General features: G+C 36.4%; 1 protein-coding gene across 1 annotated transcript in view; it reads right to left on the bottom strand.

The window, feature by feature from the left end:
- LOC106916873 (neurocan core protein-like) overlaps positions 1 to 21314 on the bottom strand; it is a 30690-nt gene extending 9376 nt beyond the window's left edge. Inside the window, exons 1-7 of the mRNA XM_014985470.2 lie at positions 21085 to 21314; positions 7911 to 7990; positions 6464 to 6835; positions 5245 to 5419; positions 4389 to 4516; positions 2617 to 2910; positions 1104 to 1955 (exon numbers count right to left, since the gene is read on the bottom strand). Of these exons, the coding sequence (XP_014840956.2) occupies positions 1104 to 1955; positions 2617 to 2910; positions 4389 to 4516; positions 5245 to 5419; positions 6464 to 6835; positions 7911 to 7990; positions 21085 to 21104 (1921 nt within the window). The 5' untranslated portion in view covers positions 21105 to 21314. The remainder of the gene's footprint in view (positions 1 to 1103; positions 1956 to 2616; positions 2911 to 4388; positions 4517 to 5244; positions 5420 to 6463; positions 6836 to 7910; positions 7991 to 21084) is intronic.

The raw sequence follows: 21314 nt of genomic DNA, 5'->3' as shown, positions 1-21314 counted from the left end.
ATTTCAACTTTGCACCTAGTTTTCTAGCTCTCATTTAACCTTAAACAAATGCACCTACATTTCAAGCACATTTTGCCCAAGCAGTTTAGTCTTGCAAAATAAATTTTTTAAACACAGACCACTAAAAATATTTTCAGCTCAAGTCATGTAAAAATACCAGAAATAAATCAGAAAAGCTTCTCATAACTTAACACCTGGCACAAAAATCCAAAGTAAAATACAATTTGTGTGCATATATTTTTACATTAAGCATCTTGATCTTTGTTGGATATTGTTCAGAAAATTATTTAAAGTGGCTAAACATGAAATATAAACCAATAATTACACCATTTCCTGTAAATAAATAAACAAGAAGTGAATAAATAAATAAACAAATCAATTGAAAAAAATTCAATTCTGAATATAAATTTTTGTTTTAGATACTGGAGGAAACTTGTTTGAAAAAATCTGTATGACGTAAAGAAGAAAATGACAAGTACCTGTCTATCAAAAAACAAGAAATATTACATTTCCACAAACAACACTGCAAAAACCCAAAAAGTATTTTTGGTCTAGTTTCTAATGCACATAAATTGACCTGAAATAAGACAAAACTAACTTACAAATAACTCTTGAGCGAAATATAGGAGCTTGTTTTAAGTAAATAATTGATAATATTGATGAAAAAGTACTTGAGTCATTGGCATTTTATTCAACTTGTAAAATGGGAAAAATGTCTTGTTATAAGTGAAATAATCTGTCATGTTAAAACTGGTACTTTTTCATCAATATTAAAGCATTATTGACTTATCTTGCCGAGAAATTACTTGTAAGTTAGTTTTGTCTTATTTCACATTTTCACATATTTCACAAAAATCATTGGTAAGATTTTATGTTTTTGCAGTGATATCTGTAGTGTTTTTAATTTAGATAGAAAATACCAACCTCTTGAAAAATCTGCCTTAATCCAAATATCTAATGTGGTTTATGAAATACATTGAACATTAACATTTAGAGGTAATATGTTCTGATTCTAAACATTATCATCATTTAATTATACAATGACACATTTTCAGGTGATCGGCCTATGTAATGCACTTATTTTATGAAAGTAGTTTCCCTACCTTGGAAAATATCTCCGGATCCATCACTGGGAGTCCATATTGAGTAGGCCTCACTGGTTAGTTTAGTAGTTGGAGTTTCTTGTGTGGCTGGAGATCCTTTATCTTGGGACGCCTGAGTCGTGTCCATCTGTACAGGATCCTCTGTAGTTGCATCTTCCAACTTTACCTGAAGCAACGGACCAGCCGCCAAAGTTGTCCCCTCCCAAAACGCTTCCTCTACATCTACGTCTGTACGGTTGTTCTTGGTTTCGCTGTAATTGGTGTGAGATTTGTCCAAACTGGTCTCGTGAATTTCTTGGTACTGGATTGTCTGTTCAGTTGATTGTAGAGACTCAGTAGAGTTTGTGTCTGATGCTGTCTGGTTCTCCGTCTGCGGTTTGTATGTGCTTCTATCAAACTCCGATGTGTGAAAGGTGAAGCTCAGGTTCCGGTGTAAGTCTGTCCCGTTGTAATCACCAGGAGGAATCGTTGTGCTTTGTGTTGAATCAAAGGTGTTCGTTGTGCTGATTGTGCTGACAGCTGGCTCTGTAAGATGCTGGGAGTCGTAACGTTTTTCTGTGCTTTCATTTAGTGTTTTAACGAAGCCCGAAGCGTAAGCTGCAGTGGGGAAAGATTCTGCTCTATCTGAGGTGACCGTTTGGTTTCTATCGAGTGGATCTTCTGTAGTTAAAGACTCGGGCAACAGAGGTAAAGACTCCAGTTCGCTTTGTGCTTCTCGTTCCACTTGCTTCTCCAGTTGATTAAGATGAATTTCTTGTTCTCGTTCCATTAGAATAACAACATTTTCTTGTAAGTTTTCAGCTTCTGTGATCAGATGATCCACTGGAGACTCAGTAAAAGTTTCTCCGTGTCCTGCTGAGGACAGATAAGAAATTAAAAGTTTGCTTTCAGTGTAGAAACAACAACAAACAAGAATATTACAGTGTAACCAACTCCCCCAAAAATCTTAACTTACTAAATGGGTTGTTTAGGGTTATATCTTTATGTTTCTGTGCAAATTTGCTTATTTGAAAATTTATCTGTCTCAGATTAATCTCAAAATCTCAGTGTTTTGGAAAATATTTACTCTTTCTTTTTTGTTTCTATCTACAATGGTCGTAATACACCATCACTTTTCAGGTATTGGAATTTAATTTTTTTAAATCTGGACCAAAACTTTTCCTTGCAGTCAAGCAAAACAGTTATGGTGTCAGTCGTCACTTCATGATGTCCTGCTGGAGGAAATTACTGCATATATCTTTCATTTAAGGTTGCATTGCCGATATGTACTATATAAATAATTTTGTAACATTGTTTTTATGCTAGATGCATTATTTGACTGTAAAATGAGTCGTTTTGTTATAAAAATTACACATGATTTGCAGAGTTGTCCGAGATGGCGTCAGTTTCACTCTTTTGTATGTCAATAAACCTGCTGACAACAATCTTCGGTTTCCACAGTGGTGATAGTAACAGCTCAAGGGAGGTTAGTCACACTGTAAAGAACCACTTTGTAATATTTAAAGACACCCACCTTTGAAACAATAGACATCATGCAGGGCAGACGGCTCTGGGAAACCGGTCTGGTTGCTGAAGCGGTAGAGTGTTTTGACGCCTGCTTGTGGGCCACCACAGCGCTCTCTTGGGATTACGATGGGGTAGCGCACGCTGCCGTCAGACAGCCAGCCTGGACTGCAGCGGTCCAACCCTTCGCTCCACGCCGAGTACAGCTGTGCGGTTGTAGCCAGTTGTGCTCCCGCAGCTCCGCAATATGACTGGGCTTCGTCAAATGACAACTGCTGTGGGACGGGGTCATAGAAGACCTTTCCTAAAAACACAAAACATTGGTTTTGATTACTTGTACGGAACAGGTCGAGGTTATAGATTTTATTTCATGTCATTTTTAAGAATAGTGTGCTTAAACAAATAAGATTGGTGGAGGAGAGAAGAAGAAGGTTCTGATCTATAAAAACTATCAAGAACAATATCTGCAAGTCAACTACTTAAAATCAGGACTAAAATCGAGCAAAATCTTGTTAGAGAAATCAAGAGATTCACCACCTCTCGGTTGATCATAGATTCAGTTTTCGTGCCTTTTGTTGTTTTTTTTGTAAATGTTCAGCCCATTGCACATGGTAATTTTCAGATTATGTTCTTACATTAGTTAAACATAGCTTTAAAATGTGAATTATTCAGACTTAAACAGTCTCCTAAACCACTATTGTGTTCAAGGTTTCCCCCAGAAAACTTGCTGAGCCTGGTGGTTGGGTGGCAGAGCAGTCATTTATCCAGCAGCCCGTCGTGTTTTTCAGTTAAAAATTTTTAAAGTTGACATGAAATTAGAAAATATCACTTGATAATCATGCATTATTGAAAGATTAATACCTGAAAACCAACTATGAAAACATTTTAAACAGACTTAAATAAATAAGCAATGCTTAGCCTGGTGGGGGCAAAAGTAAAGCCTGGTGGCCCGCCAGGCTTATGATACACTGGGGGAAACCCTGGTGTAGTTACATAGCCTACATTTTCACAAAAATTGAGTATTAAATGGGATGTGTCTGAAGAAAACATTGTGTTCATATTTCCTTAATTAAATCTATGAAAAATACCAAAGAGCAGACATTTCTGAAGTAAAAAAAATAGTAGTGTCATGATCCCATAAATTCTGAGTTCGGTTTTATCTTAGTTCTGTGGTCTGAGTCTCGTATTTTAAGGTAATCTTCTGTTTTTGGCCTATACCTCTGTCTTCCTTGTGGGTCAATGATCTGTTTTTCTTAGCTCATTAGACTTATCCTATAACTCTCTTAGCTCCTAATCACTCTGATCCTGATTCCACTAATCACCTCCCCAAACATTTATAAGCCTGTCCGTTTTGCTTACTCCTTGTCAGATCCACCTGCTTCCAAGCCTCGTTTCTGTTGTTTCTCTCATGTTTCTTGATAATTTATGCTCTCTTGTTGTTTCCCTGATGTCATTCTAAAGTTATCTTATGAAATATCCTTTATTTTGAGACTTTTAGTCTTCTGTCTGCTTTTTGGTCTGACTCCATCTCATGGTGTTATGAACCAGAAGATTCGGGAACACCAGTGAAATTGTCCACAGTCTCTAAACTTCTAAATCTAGGTGTAAATTTTAAAAAGACCTTCTGAAAGTGTGAGGAAATTCATGTCAACCGTACATCAAAAGATTGCAACAGACAGTGAGAAAAAAGGTTTGTGTACTTTTTAGAAAGTTTATCTAAACATCTGATTTGAACTGTTTCTGTGTACACCACATCTAGTTTTACAATATTATAATTCGTACCATGAATTTGCTCTATGTAGCAATAGACGTCAAAGAGATCATCTGGATCCATCGTCCCATAGTTCCTCACTCCTGGCTGTCCGTCCATGTCTCCATAGCAACCTTCACGGGGCACTTGGATTGGATACCTGCGTCAGTGAAGAAAAATGCTTTCTAAAATTAAACTGACCTCTGAGCAACTGAGAAATTAATGCAGGTTTGACAAAATAAACAACAAATCCTACATTCATAAATATATCAAGGGATTGCAGAAGTAATTTGTGGATTTTGTGTAATTTCAGCATGAAATATAATAAAAGTTCAAAGATATTATGCTTCCTTAAACAGGCTAGGGCTGCAAAACATGTTCATTATATATTTTTTTTACACAAAGTAATTTTCCAATGAGATTTTAGTCTGTATTTTCCTCCAGAATGAGCTGCTGTAAGGTTTCTTATCACTTTAAATCCAGATAATCTGCTGCTGGCCACGCCCTCCAACTCAACGTTTACACTTGTACGTGAAAAAGGCTGAAAAAAGACACAATTATGCAACCGTGCATCTTTGAAAAGCAGAAGCAGAGCCTCCTGCACAACCAAATGAATGCAGCAAGTGGTTTCTGGATGGTAAGTCAACAACAAGACACTTTTCCAGCAGCCATTTTACAGCACGTACAGCTGTAAAACCAGCTGACCAAACGTGCTGGGGTTGCTAGGTAGCGGTGCCCATTGAATGTGAATCGGGAGGGTTTTGAAGCATTTTCCAGACACCAAAAAGCATTAACTGATTGCCAAAAGATGCCTGGGTTGATTTTAGAAGCAGTAGAAACCCAAATAGAAGGACAAAGATGTGCATTTTTTAAAGAGTGAAAAACTACCTGACAGATTGGTCCGCCAGCCAACCTGCGTCGCATTGCTCATATCCATCAAAATAAGCTGCAAGCAGCTGGTCGGGTGTGGCGACCTGAGCACCGATGCCTTCACAAGCCCTCTGGGCCTGCTGGAAGGAGAAGGAGTACCGACCCAAAGCATCTCGATAGTGGAACACCACACCTAAAAACATCACAACATATTTACACATTCAGAAATACACTGGACAGTCAGGTTGTGCAATTATTAACATGATAAAATCAAATATTTTACAGCTCTGACACATACAGAGCTGGGAAGAATACACAGAAATTGTACTCAAGTAACAATAGAACTACATATTTTTATTCAAGTAAAAGCAAAAAGTAGCTATCCAATTTTTTTTTTACTCTTAGATTTTTTGTACTCTCTCAGATACTCTTAGAGGATCTAAGAGAGTACTCTTAAAGTATTTGGTAAAAAGTATACTCAAGTACTGAGTAAGTGATCAAATTATTAATCATTTTATATTTTAAAATGATTAAAGGGACCAAAGGTAAAGTTAAGTGGAAATTTTTGTATTTTGAGTACGAAAATAACAACAATTCATATAAGTAACAAAAAATAACAAAATCAGGCAAAATTTTTTTTTTAGTTTCTCTCAATAAAAAACTTATGAAACTTTAAGAAAAACTTTAATTTTTGGTTAAAACATGTTTGTTTTTCATTCAGTGTGTAGAGAATCCAGAAATTTTACTCAAATAAGAGTAGTGATACTTCATAATAAAATTACTGAAGTAAAAATAAAAAGTACAGCGTAGTAAAAATACTCCTAAAAGTACATTTTCTCTCAATTAAATGTAATTGAGTAAATGGAACTATTTACTACCCAACTCTGGATACAGAATGATCAAATATCATTAAAAATTTCCACAAAGTTTCCCCCAGAAAAGTTGCTACGCCTGGTATTTGGGCACTCTGCAGTCATTCATCCAGCAGCCCGTCATGTTTTTGAGTTAAAAAATACCCAATAATCATGTGTTATTGAAAGATTGGAAGTTTAACACCTGAACACCAACTATAAAGTCTTAAAAAATGCAAACATTTTGAAAAGACTTAAATAAATAAGCAATGCTTAGCCTGGTGGGGGCCTGAGTTAGGCCTGGTGACCCGCCAGGCTTACAATACACTGGAGGAAAGTGTTGCACAGAAAAAAATATGGAATAAGCCTCAACATGCTGATGCTACCTTTGACTTTGACTTGTACGACTTTGCTGGCGTCCTCCAGTCCCTGCTGCACCTCGCAGCGATAGTGACCGGAGTCGCTGTGGCGCAGGTCGCCTAACCACAGAGACACATCTTCAGGGGAGGACGTGTAGTTCAGCAGCGCCACACGGTCGCGGTACGCTTCGTTGATCTTCACCCTTGAACTCCGCGCTACTAAGATCTGTGTCTCAATCCCACCGGACACAACTGTCCACTTCACCCGGGGGACGACAGACGGGGACGAGGAAGAGGAGGACGACAGAGACACAAAGCAAGGGATGGAGATGGAGCTGCCCAGAGGGACAAGAATTGGACCTGAATGGGGGATGTCCAGCTTCAGCTGCCGCACGTCATCTGATGGAAGCAAGAGAAAAAAGGACAAAACAACTCTGAAAACTTCCCCCCCAAAAATTTATTGACTTTTATGCCAAAAATAATATGGAGGGGAAAATAATACAAGAAAAGGGACAAATTAGTTACACTACAAGCACCACGGGACTGTTGTTTTATTCAGTTTGTCTACGCTAATGTGTGTCTATCCCTAACAAAAAACATAATAAAGTCAACAAAATCCAAGAGAGTAAAGTCATAAAAGTATAAGAATAAAGTCATAATATTTTGAGGATAAAGTTATAGTGATATGAGAATAAAGTTGTAGTGTTATGAAAATAAAGACAATATTTCTAGGATAAAATCTTAATAATATGAGAATAAAGTCATAATAGTTAGACAATAAACTCATAGTAATATGAGGATAAAATCGTAATAGTAACACAAGAATAAAAGTATAATGTTATGAGAATAAAGTCATAATATTACAAAGTTGTAGTAAACACATCAGCATCAAATTATAACAGGATACAGCTTGCTACTATCAATAATCTGATGCTAATGTGTAAACAGATTAATTATTTATAAGATAAATACTAAAGTAGCTTTACAACATTCTCCACATTCTTCATTTTATTTCAGCTATAAAATTGCTTTTTCTTGTTGGAGTTCTCATAATATGACTTTATTCTGGTAATATTATAACTATTCCTGCCATATTCCGACTTTATTTGCATATTATTACAACTATATTATTGTATTACTTGACTTCATTCTGGTAATATAATTATTTATTTTCTTAGCCTGGACGTAGCAACTCAATAGCACCATATTGTTGCTTGCACTGTATGTAAAGCGAATACTATTGTGATGTGACTTAATGTGATTGTACAAAAATTAGTGTAAAAAAGCTTAAATAAAATAAGGCTTTCCTCTAACATTCTGAAAACGGTAACATGTATTGATATTCAATCCTGCTTTCCTCTTATACCTCTTAATATTCACTGCAACCAACTGCATAATGAAGCAGCTAATATCACATAATGTGAAAGTTCACAGGGTTTTTAATTATTTTGTAAGGCGGGAAATGTGGACTCACCATGAGCTGATGGCGTTTGGATGGGGAAGGCCAGGGTGAGATGGGAAACTGCACAGATGACTGGAAGGATCTGGACATATCTGTAAAGATAAAACAATAATCACTCCAAATTACCACAATAAAAGAGCTGAAACAATTAATCATCGACATTGTGATTAACTGTCCATTAATTTAGAATACAGACTCAAAGATATGACATTTCCTGAAAGAATAACAACTTTAGAACAATAAATAGAAACATTTCGCATTTAAGATGAAAAATATTCTTCTAAATCTACTGGAGAATAACAAAGAAAATAGATTTTTGATGCTGGAAAGCATGCATATTGTTGGTTCAGCTAATTATGCTCGGTAACACTTTATTTGAAGGGGGTTGAATAAGACTGACATGACACTGTCATAAACACCTGTCATGAACATGAATAAGCCTTCATGAATATTTATGACTGTTGTCATAAACCGTCATTCGGTAAATTATGACACTTTTAATACAAAGTTGACATTATTCAAAATGTCTTTGTTATGACAACTTGACATTAACCAGGAAATCATTACTGTTATAAATTTGTTATAAAAGTATTACTGATTGCACTTTAAAAATTAGGTAACTTTATGTTATTAAAGGTAAAGTTTAAACAGTAATGATTTCCTGGTTAATGTCAAGTTGTCATAACAAAGACATTTTGAATAATGTCAACTTTGTATTAAAAGTGTCATAATTTACCGAATGACGCTTTATGACAACAGTCATAAATATTCATGAAGACTTATTCATGTTCATGACAGGTGTTTATGACATGTTTATGACAGTGTCATGTCAGTCTTATTCAACCCCCTTCAAATAAAGTGTTACCTTATGCTCCATTGATCTCAAATTGATCTATTCATAAATACCTGCACATGCATGTAAAATACTATTCATTTTGTGGTTTTACGTTATATCCTGCTGTTCATTTAACTATTATTGTTATTAATTGACTTCATTCCTTGACAAGATCAACTGGAGATCTATCTGATATAATTGCTTTTTCAGATTTATTCTGCTTTTGATTTATTTTGTTAACGTTAAATTTTTTTAATCTTAAATTTATGTTTAAAAATTATTTATAGACTATAGTAGAGTATATATAGACAGAGAATATAGATTAAAGTAGTGCTTTAGTTATTAAACAAAGACGATATAAATCTGTGTGCTTATATCTACTGAAATCTGTGAATGTTTTTTGTTGGTTTTATACAACATTTTCCACCTGAATAGCACATGAATCCAAGTAAACCTGGTTAGTTTTAACCAGCTGGTTTCAAGGAAAGAGTCCATGTGATTTGAACAAACTGTGGGGGCTTTTGTAAATTACAGGAGCCACGAAAGCAACTAAAAGCCCAACCATACGGCAGATTTTTCTGATTTTCAAAGGAAAATCGGTGCCGCAGGCCTCTGACCTCAAGCTATTTATCACCTCTGTGAGCTAATGACACAGCGTTTCAGCCGGGAGGCATCTGTCCAGCCCTCCATCACCAGGCCGGGTCTGTTATTAACCCAGCAGCCATGACGGGATGTCTGCAGTGACCTCATACAACCTCTGGAACAACTGGAAATGTTCCTGAATTGTGGAAAGACAGTGCTTCTGCACTATTTCTTTACCTAATCTATCTTTAGACTAGCTTAGGTCTTTCATATTCAACCAAAAGTCACATGTATAAAGAAGATGATTATGGGTCACCTGTTATGTCAAACTTTGTTTTATTTCAATCAATCAAATCAATCAATCAATTTTATCTATAAGGCACCCTTCATGTTAGAGGCAGCTCGCTGGAAACACATAATAAAAGGTGCTTTTGAACTGGGTGTGAACCATGCAGGGTCACAGTGTGCAGGTGTAAATACCAGAGTTGTGAAGTAAACTGAAACTGGTGGGATACTCCCTTTTGCTTCAATCATTTTAAGAGGGCTGGTATTTATTAAAAGCGATGTACTTTTATCTTTTCTTCACTTCACTGGACTAGCCAGTGGAGTCATTGCTATAATCTTTGCTTAATTTCTTGATAAAATAATAATCAAAATGCATTTTGATTCATTCTTGATTGACTCAGTGTTTCACCTTAGGTAAGACTTATTTATTTCCTTAACAAACCAGACCAAAAAAAAAACAAAACAAAAGACTTCTGACTTTAAAGGAAATGAGCACCTGGGAGGAATCAGGTTCAGTGACCAATGTGAGACTTATGGAGGAGAATAATGAACTTTCTGGAAGAGCATGTTGTATCTATGCAAGTTTTTCTGTGACTGAGGAATTTTTATTTTGAGCTATGTGATACAGCAGTGCCATGACATCACAGTGCCCTCAAAATTCTGAGGAAAAAACATCAGAATTCTGAGATTAATGTTGGAATTCTGAAAAAAGTCAGAATTTTAAGATTAAATTCAGAATTATGAGGAAAAAAGTCAAAGTTCTGAGATTAAAGACAAAGTTCTGAGAAAAAAAGTCTGAATTAAGAGATTAATGTTAAAATTCTGAGATTAAAGTCAGAAATATATTAAAATTAGAATTTTGAGAAAATTCAGTGAGAAATCTTTATTATTATCACTGACCCTAATCGTCCTCCGTGTATATAAACCTGTTCAGAGATAATTTTTTAAGCTTACGGTGGATTTATCCTTAGAAATCTTCCTTTACCGAGATAAACCCCCAATGTGGAGTGACAGGTTCTGAAAATCAGGGACAGAGATGTTTAGATCTTGTGGCGACTCTCTCAGCTTTGAAAACTTTAGTTTCTTGGATGAAGTCTGATAATTAATTGAGCGCTCCTAAAAAATCTTGTGAAAGCTGCCCAAACGTCTAAATACTCTTGCTCCACTTCTGCCAGCAGCTCTCCCTGCCCAAGCAACTCAATAAGGCCTGGCAGGCAATCAAACCTTGAAGTTAAGTCCAGTGAGATCATAGTTTCTCTCAGAGGGTTCATTTGCAGTATCAATGAATATTTTAGCTGCCACATATACTTCCTCAAAGTCTTTAGGACTTACCAAGGTCGCTAAATACATTCTGGTGAGTTCATGCCTTTAATAGTTACATGCTCCCTCCATACAACCATTTATCCAGCCGTCAAAAGTTTAAACTAAAATCATGGAAGTATTCTGGTAATAATGATAAATGCACTATAGGTGTGACAGAAACTGAAACCTGGTCAGAGCATTTTGTCTGCCACCCGACATAACAGCAAATAAATCCTAACTACTAGATTGCTTTTCACCTATTAATAATAAAGGGGATCTGTAATGAAAATTTCATTTTTTAAAATTCGATTTGAGCCTAAACTGATTCTAAAAACAGGGTAAAAGCTTTAAAAAAAACACCCAGATATTTTTTTGGAAATAAGTTAAGTGTTTTTGGTATACAGAAAATGCCAAGTCACATTTGGGTTAGGGGTTACCCTGTTACCTAGCAACTCCTGGGAAGTCCAGCCCGTCACCTAGCAACCCAAGCTGCTGTTTTGGATTTAAAGTGACAAGACGCCCTAAAACAGCTCATTCTGAAATGATCTTAAAATAGGCATAACTGAGCAGACTAAAACCTCATTATCCGATTTCTTTGCCTTAATGTGACATGTATCTAATCTTTTCATGACAGTCTGAACAACACAGGTTGGATTTTTAATTTTTTTTTAATGCGACCCAGGCCACTTGGATATCCGATACGTATCCGATTCAAATGTGACCTGACGTTCAGGTCGCATTCATCCGAACTGAACGTCATTGATACTCGACAAATGTCACTACTCTGTGTCCTGAAACGCGCAAGCGGGAAGAAAAACATCAACCATGGCGGACGATAAGGAGGATTAAGTTGTTAAAGAGCTGGTTCCTGTCGGACAATAACTTCAAAATGTGTAAGCTATGCTCCACCGTTAGCATCCATGTCTACTTCCGCAAACATTGAGCACGCTCTCTGTGTGTGACGTTATTGCGCCTTCTACTGCACATGCGGAACACTTTCAGGTTGTTTGCAGTTCACACTGGAGTCGCATATATTTAGAAATGTGAACGGCCACGCCCAAAAAAAATCTGATTTGACAAAAAATTGGAATTGGGTCAGTGTGAATGTAGCCTAAGAATAATTTTCTGCAAAAAAAAAAAAAATAATAATAATAATAAAGATGTTTTGTGTATTGCCCAAAAACCTATTCTAACCTTATCAAGGAAGCATAAAAGTCACCTTTAACAGAAACTATTGCAGAGGCAGAGCAACAACAAAACAAACCAATATGTTAGTAAAGCTATAATACAATAAGTATTATTTAAAAAATGGAAATAAAAAGGGTACCCAGACAGGCCTATCTGATTAAAAATGTCCAAAACTAAAAAGTGGATGTTGGAGTCAAAACCCAAGAGTACATGTTATATTAATAAAGTTATAACCTCTGGACTGCAAAAGGCTTAATAAATTTAGACTTTCTGCATTTATGTGAAACAGTTTCTTTGAAATGAGACGGCACAAATAGACCTCATTGACTTTTGTCAAATGAAATGGCCTTCTCTTATGGCAGTATAATTGCCGTCTGTTTTCCTGGCAGCTGGCTGGACTCTACAAGGCTGGTATCACTATTAGTATTCTTGACAAGAAAACGTCTCATAAAAGAGCAAGCATGGAGCCAAGGGGACAGCTGCACACTGTGCTTTCACCTCATACCAACTCCCTCACAAAAGGCTGCATGGAAAATTAAAGGACAGGCCACTGGCACACTCGCGCACTGTTTCTCTTTTCTTTTTCTCGCTCTTTTCATGGCTGGAAAGGGAAGTTTTCAGCACTTAGGATCGCTGTACACTGGGCTTTGTAGAAGAGAAACAGTAGCATTAAGACCCCGGACACTGATTCAAACGCTCACACTGTTAGGCCCAAATGACAGTTTGTGAATCGAGTTGATGGGTGAGGAGAATAATTGCGGTTGCTGGGTGTTGTGCCATCTTTATATCGCTTTGCCACTGAAGGCTTGCAGCTCCTCTTGTTTAAACGACACTGAAGAAAAGTCAAGCTGAAATCAATGCCACCCACTGCATTTAGGGGTCTACAAACTGCAGCCAATGTGTTATCCTGTCGACACAGAGTAGCTCCAGACTATTAACGTCATTATAGCTAACTAAAACTAGCAAAAACTGAAACTGAGAAAACATTTTTGTTAACTGAAATAAATGAAAACGGTGATTAATGGGGAAAACCTATAACTAACAAGGACTGTATTGTAAATTAGCTAAAACATACAGAAATTATAGAAATATTATCCATCGTTTTTGTGTTTATGAATCTATTTATTCGCTTTTTAAACTGATGTGAAATTGATTTTTTTTTTTCTCTCCCACACAAACAGTTTACGTTTGTGTAGGAACGTAAACTGTTGCGGGCTAACACTTATGCTAGCCGGCAAAATGGCGACGGCAAAAGTTGGTAGAAAACACCAACCAATTGTTGTTTCTTGTCCAACAATAATTCAATACATTTTCTGAAAACAATACCTTCTATTAAATATTCCTTACCCAATCAATGTATGCATAATCACAATAAAATACTTTAATCCTTTTGAATTCTGCACCTAAATATGAAAAAAATGAGAAAACAAAAACTACTACTACAACAAATAAAAAGTAAACTGAAACTAAACAATATTAAACTAATAATAGCTAATAAAAGCTAGCAAACACACTAAAATTTCATAAAATCTAACTGAATTAGACAAATAAAAAGTCACAACAAAGTAACCCTGCTTTCGTCATTGAAACATGAAAATATGTTAGCCTAAGGATTGCTTTAGAATATATTCAGTAGATCAAGAAACATAAGGAGCGTGGTTACACCATTTTTGCAAATGTTGCACTGTAAATAAATTCCCCCTGCGTCTCGTGGGTGGTCTCTGCAGAGTTTTACATCACTGTCAATACAGGGAGACCTCGTCCCCGGTTCCAAGCAACAAGCCAGAAAATGACTCGTGATCCCAATTCAGCCAGGTCAAACACGTCTGTTTGACGGATGTGCAGCGAGCTCGGAGGAGTGCTGAGCTGGAACAACACACGTCTTCTCTAGAGCACACTAATTGAGCTTTTACGAGGTGTAAATGTGGCGCTCTAGCTTTCTTACTCTACGAGTACGCTCAATCTACCCCAGATTTTTTTATTTTAGTGTGGTTGAACTACAATTACATGCAGGATAAAGTAGAGATTCTCATGCAAAACACCAATAAAACCTAATGTAACATCCCGCACACAAAAAGTTGATTTAAACAGAAAACTGAATTCTCTCTAAAACACATTTTTCTGCTGACTTTGTGGGTTTTTTGTTGTAAGAAACACACTATAGGTTATCTAAAATAAACTTCTTGCATTTGTTTAAAAAGTTCCAACATGTTAATTTTTTTGTTGATTTATCATTTCAATCACTTAAATAAGAGATTTTCAGCATGTATTTGTTATTCTGAAATGTTCTATTCTAATTGTTAGAGTTAACTTATTTGTAATCACTGTGTGTAAAACAATATTAACAATTTACCAGCTGATTTGTGTGGTTACATTTTGCAAGCTTTATGGAGTTTCATATAAATTCTGATTTATTCACACAGTTGTCAACTGGAAAACACTTTGTAAGCTTTATGGAATGTCATGGGAACTTTGGTTTTGATTAATATAATCAAAAAGATTATATTATCTGTTGTCAGCTCTTAGAGCTGACAACAGAGCACTGCTGTGCCTTCAAGGTCTTTTACTATCAGTTTTGTTGCAATTAGCTACATGCCAGAAGCAACACACACATTCCAACGACTTGACTTGTGCAGATGCTGGCCTGCCCACAGCATTAGCATATGGCCGTGTGCCTGAGTCCAGCCTATTATCTTAAGAAGATAAATATTTAATACTCTAACTACTTTGCTCTATCTGTGGTGTTCACATCGCATAAAGGGCCCAGCGCTGTAAAACTTTATATGTGGTCACAAATAAATTAGACTTTGGCTTGTGGAAACTAAAACTGACTCCAGCTATTTCCCTTGGGTTACCGAAAAAAGAACTGGGTGATAGGAAAAGCTAACAGGTTAACAGCTATAATAACCTAGTAGTTTTAGTCCCTAAATTCAAACACAGACAAAAAAAACAAATGTCCTGCCAAAAGATCTATGAAACAGAGTAACATAAGTATTGAAAAAGCCCAAACCAATTTTAAATTGTTTGTTTAAAAAGAAGCTTTGGTACTTGATAGAAAAACGAAACAGCCATAGATGAAGATAGACAAGATACAACAGCTAGCTGACCATTAGCAGCAACTATGCTAACATTGCCATGGGCAAGATTAGGCTACATAAACAATACCACTTCATTGCTTTAAAATCATTTGTGTGGCACCATTTAGACAGTGACGGAGTGGAAGGCAACATATAAGTTTCATCAGCACTATGAGAGTAGAGCTGCTCGTAAACCATTAGCTGCTAGCTACGTAAGCTAACGAAAACAGATCGAACTAGCTAACACCAGTGTAGAAAAATTAAAGAAGCCACTACAACTCTTCATAATTTGTCATCCAGTCTTTTAATACTCATTGATAATGTTGACATTACCCTGAAATTTAAGATTCAATACCGACATTAGGTAAGATACTCAATACTCGATATTAATACTGCAAGGTTTATTTTAAATCAGAAGGTTCTTTAAATAAAAAAATATTAAAGCTGGAATAATATGATACATTTTGTGTCTTTATTAGTTAACATCCAATAATCAGCAGGAAATTCAATAGCCACTTATTAATTAAAAGTTATTAAAAACAAACAAGTAATTTAACTAAGTTTATAACTCATGAATTAACTTTGTTTGTTGACACTAAAATTTGTAGCATGTATACCGTTTTCTTTAACGTTACTTATTTTTTCATTAGGCCTGAACAAAGTGGAGGAGTAATGGAGTGGTGAGGTTTGTGGTTAATTTTGCACTTTCTTTGTTGTAGTTTTCATTTTCTCATCGCTGATAAACGTCTTTTGTTATGCCGACCATTAGCGTCAAGTCATACTGTTAGGAAGGCAAAGTCGGAATAGTGTTAGCAGCAATATTTAAACAGATGGCCATCCAGCATCTTTAACAATTTGCTGCTCTATGTAAAGGAGCTTTATTAACCTTTTAAGCATCAGGGAGTCGGGCTTAAAGGGTTTTATGAAGTTTGAAAAGCTAATATGTTTTCTAGGAATCACCAGCTTGCATAAGGGCCGATAGACATCTTCCAGCTTTCTTTTTTCACTCCCTAAAAGGCAAATTGCATCCAAACAACACTTTTCCTGCAAATTATTGAGTAAAATCGCAAAGGTTTTCCTCCAGAAACTTTCAAGCTTCACCCTTTTGATTCTCAGCCATCAGGTATGTTGATGTAACAGAGAGAAAGGGATAATGTCTGCAGCAATGCTGTGCAAAGTTGTGTGCCAAACAAGGAGATAAAAACGGCACAACTTAAACTGATTAAAAATATATATCTTTAATATATCAACATACCAATTAATTTGACAACTTCATTGGTTTTTGGGTATTACGACAGATTTCTGTTTAAGTCTAAGTTTTATGTTTGTGTATTATGGCAGGCTCTATCGACTACATGCAAAACAATTACTCTTAACATCCAAGTATCCAACAAACTAACTGTCTCCACAAAAGACTGGGCAGAGATGTTTTTAGAGTAAAATAAGACATTCAGTAGGACGATTTGGGTTTTAAGATAGCTTAAAAAGGTTGGAAAATTACATGTCATTTGACGTGCCTGAAATGACCATAGTCTCTAAATGAAGTTAATTATCTGTGAGAGAAGTTAGAGTATTAACTTGACACCATAATACAGTCTTTTTTCCTCTTCCGCTTGCACATCTCCAAGAAAAACCACCAGGATGTCTCCCCACAACATCTCTGTGCCAGAAAGCCACCCACTATGATTCACCATCCAGTGGGTCTGGAAAAGCCTCAAACTGTTTCCACTTATTTTCACTGCAGTACCTGGTCATTTTGAGAGGAATGTTTTTCTGTTTGTAAAACCACTAACTAACTCTGAACTATAACTCTATCAGGTATCTTATGTCCTCTGTATGCCAGTGTTCTTAATTTTCAAAGGCTTCATAAAAAAGACTGAATAGAAAATAAGAAAAACAACAACAAAAGCTTCAGCATGTCTATTGATTACAACCACTTTAAAGCATTACAAGAAAGCCTGTCTTCTTGAAAGCAAAATACTTTAAAAATAGAAAAGTTCATCATGAGTGAATTTTACTGTGTTTGAACACCTGATAATCCAGTAGACTTGGTTCAGCTGGGGACCAAAATCGCAACATTTGCTACATTTTCAGCTGGTGTTGTTCACTTTCACACTGGACTGTGTCAAATGAACCAAACTAATAAAAAAAAAACCTGTTCACCTCCTTGCCTGTGGTGGCGCTGCTCCACGAACCACTGAAGGAAACGACACAAAAACCAATGAAGAAGACCAGCTCAACTTCCTGCTTCACAAAATGTAAACAAAAACGGAGTAGCGTCAGATTTTAACGGTTGTAGGACTTTTCTTTTGTCTCTGGTGAAAAACGTTGAGCCGTTTCTCCCAGTAGCGGGAGCCAGACCCCCCTCCCGTTTGTGGAGCGGGGTCTGGCTCCACAAACACCAGACCCCGCATTTACTTTGGTTGTATTTACCCACAATGCTCTGCCATGTGGTTCGGATTGCATTCACATTCAAACCGCACCATCATTCACTTCAACCGAACCGATAACTTGGGTTTTGGGCAGACCATAGTTTTCTTTTCTGGTCCGCATCAGAGTCCAATTGCGCATTCACACCTCCACAAACAAACCTGACTTTCTGGACAAACGAACTAGAGTTTAGTTAAAGGGATTAAAGCAACCAGTTGTAAAAATAGGTCTGTTCAGTTAACATTACCAAGTATTATCTAATACAAACCATTAGATAATACAGGATGATTACAGTGTGTTTTTCTGTCAAAGGTACAAGAAGAAAACTAAAAATGGATGGATGAGAAAAGGGATGGTAGTGATGGTCAGATTGATGCCTTTAAAAACTAGCAGGGACTCATTTTAAATCCCATACTGAGGTTCAAAGTCAAATTTAGAGGATTTTCCCAACGAAACACTTTTGAAACTTGCAGTTGTTTGACATTTTTTGAAGTAGTTTAATAAAAAATGAGTACTGTAAGCTGATTCACCATTACAAGCAAAGAGAGAACATTATGTCTGAATCTTCACGTCTTTACCTCTCAAACTCCAGAATCCATTGAAGCATTATGTAAAAAGAAGTTACTAAAAGGCGGCTACATGACTGAGTGTGACCGCTGGCTCTCTGTGTGTCCATTACTTAAATTTACCTGCGCCTCAAGGTGAACTGCAGAAAGTCAGGTAACATTTAGGGAAAGCACTCAAAACTAAAAGCAGCATCCTGGATCTCCAGGGTACATAAAAACCTGCGGTCTATGAATATACAATATATGTTTTGCTTTTATCTAGACAAAAATGCTGATTAGAAACTGTTTAATGCAAATTTCCACAGCTACAGAACTGGGCAAAAATAATAATTTTCCCCTCATTTGTTTATATTTTGCAGGCAATAAGTCAAGATTTCTTCTTCTTATTTTTTGGATGGCTTGTATTGGCTTTCTAAATATCCAGAACCTGGCTACTTTCAGATGAATCTTATCCACACCACTCTGACCTTCCACACTAGACTTAAAAACTTTTCTTCTGGTTAAAGCCTCTGGATTATTTTGAACTTCTTCTTCTGCTAAGGGCAGCTGAAGAACATAAAGTTCCTGCGCTTTTCTCCTATTCTCTTGCCATTCTTACATTTTTGTACTCTCTTTGCTTTTCCTTCACATTAAAAGTCCTGCCAGCCCGAGGCTTTTTGAATCACTCTTCTCTGTACAGAACCAATGGGAATGCTCTTACTGCCATCAGTGATCAGTTCTCTTTGGGGTTTTCATTTGCATTTCATTATCTGCCTCCTTTCTGTCTTCTTAACCCAACTTGTCACAGTAGATGGTGATCATATTGAGTCTGGATGTATCGAAACCACCAAACTAGATGGTTTTGATTCAGGTTGGATCATGAAGCATGGGGCGGTATAAGTTCTGAACTGGAGCAATGTAGAATAAAGTGATCTGAATTTAAATGGGAAAAAGATATGACAGTATACGTGACGTCCTTTTCTTGTATTTCAACATCTGTTCTTAAATTAAGGCTGCAGAGCGTTGATTGACAGATATTTGTGTTTCAGCTTTTTAAAATCTCACTTCCTCTTTGTTTCAGGCAAGTTTTTCTCTCCATCATTTGTTTTGAGGATTTTACACATGCAATTAAATGTTGCTGCACTGGTTGCTACACTATTGTTCAGTGCTTTATTTTTATTGTTAATTTAATAAATATCTTTAATTTTGTCATGTCTGTGGAGCCAGTTTGTGGCAGTGTAAGATATGTTTAAGTGTTGTGTCTAAACATAATAACTTTAATTTATTTCATTTGGTAGATGCCACAAGGACATAGTAGGTTCTGATTTCTTTAGTTAAATCTATTACACATAGATTAGTTTGATATACATTTTGTACCAATATGGTGGTTCCCAAAGAAGAGAGTGGTGAACAACTGGAAGATGATTATCTCTACTGTGTCGGCCGCAGTGTGATATGACAAAATAGGGACACCTCATTAAATATTCAGTTCTTGATTACGAAATGTCTGGAAAGGTGATACGCTTCTTGTAGCCATCTGACAGTCTCTGACATCAGAAGAAAGAAAGTTCACCATTCTGCTCACTTTCAGTTGTGAGATTTTTGAGCACAGCATCTCCATGGGGTTTATTAATTTTTAGCTTGCCTTTGGTGGATTTACTGGTTTGTTTTGGGCCACTGCTGTGTTGCAGGGTCCAGTTTCAGACCCATGACTTCAGATTTTTCTCCAACATCCTCTAATGTGTGGTTGAAATCATGATGAATCAGACGATGCAACAGCAAAGCATCCACAGACTATGACACGCCCACCTTCATGCTCCACCTTCATGTAAGCCTGTCTCAGTAAATCAACTAATCACATGATAAATTAAGACGAGCTTGATCATTTCCATATGCATGATTGTTTTCCTTGTTTTTCTGTCTTGTCCAGCTAAAGACTGAATAAGAAAAGTTTTAAATCTGGTGCCTTGGTCTCAACAACTTATTTTCTTTGAGGACAATTGTTTACAAAGACTTCAGTATCCAATTTAGTTGTTGTTTTGGTTGTTTTGTTTATTTATTTTGGATATTTAAAATGTCTTCCAGGTCCAGAGTTAAATGCTCATTAGAAATTAAAGTTTATTGATCTTTGAGAGAGTGGACTTACGTTATATTATTTGAAAATGGTCTCAAAACAACAATATTACTATTTATGCATATGGTTTCATTAATAATACAGCATAAAACTAATTTATCTATTCCAGGATTATCTTCAGCAAACTTCTGTATGTCCTTAATGGGAGCAAAGATCTTTTCTTTGCACATTGCCAATGAAAGTTTTTTAAGATTGTACAGGCATCTACTTTCATATCAAAAAAACTAAATGTAAGGCTGTCCCAATTCACTTTTTACATGTTTTTCTTTATCCAGAAGTTTAAAACAATTAAATTGTTTTATTTATGTTTCTTGGATTAGTCAATATTGTTAAAACTGAAGTTAAAAAATCCATATTTCCAAATATTTTAGAAAATCACACGCACAGGTTTACCTCTGTTACTCTATCACTTGATCTTATGAAAAAAAACATTTGTAAATTAATTGGCAATAATCTCTTTCTAGCTTTAAGCACGACTAATTGCATTTTTAAATTAACCAAGTCCCTCATGGTAATCTTAATTTCTTGGACTGGAACTTAATGTAATCGACTCTGAAGAAATATAATGCCAAAGCAACCAAAGTCCAAGAAAAAACTTTAAAATCTCCATTAAAACACTAAAAGCCTGTTAGGACTGAAGCAAAGTTTAAAGAAATGATGGGACGGCTTAAAACTTTTGCACAATAATGCACCTCACACTTAGGTGCAGCTGCAATGAACTTCTCTCCGTAACAACGCAAAGCGCAAAAAAAGACGGCATGAAATCAAATGGCGACTTATTAAGATATGAAGCGAATGAAAAGCCTACCTGGTTGGTGTCAGCAGCATTTCAGCTGGAGCAGGACGGCCTGACTGCTGGGTACAAGTATGTTCCGTCAGCTCCTCTCTGCGTGCTGCAGTGCGTCTGTCCGGGCAGGGGGGGAAGCGGCTGGATGCTCTGCACAGGTAGATAGATACAAGCTGGAGCTGCAGCCGTGCACCGACAGGCTCGGAGGCTCGGGGAGAAAGGAGGGAGATGGAGAAAGTGACGCCACAAAT

This window comes from Poecilia mexicana, unplaced genomic scaffold, assembly GCF_051168715.1.
Source record: "Poecilia mexicana isolate PSO_F unplaced genomic scaffold, ASM5116871v1 scaffold_11, whole genome shotgun sequence".
Taxonomy (NCBI): domain Eukaryota; kingdom Metazoa; phylum Chordata; class Actinopteri; order Cyprinodontiformes; family Poeciliidae; genus Poecilia; species Poecilia mexicana.
This window is presented reverse-complemented; position numbering and strand designations above follow the sequence as displayed.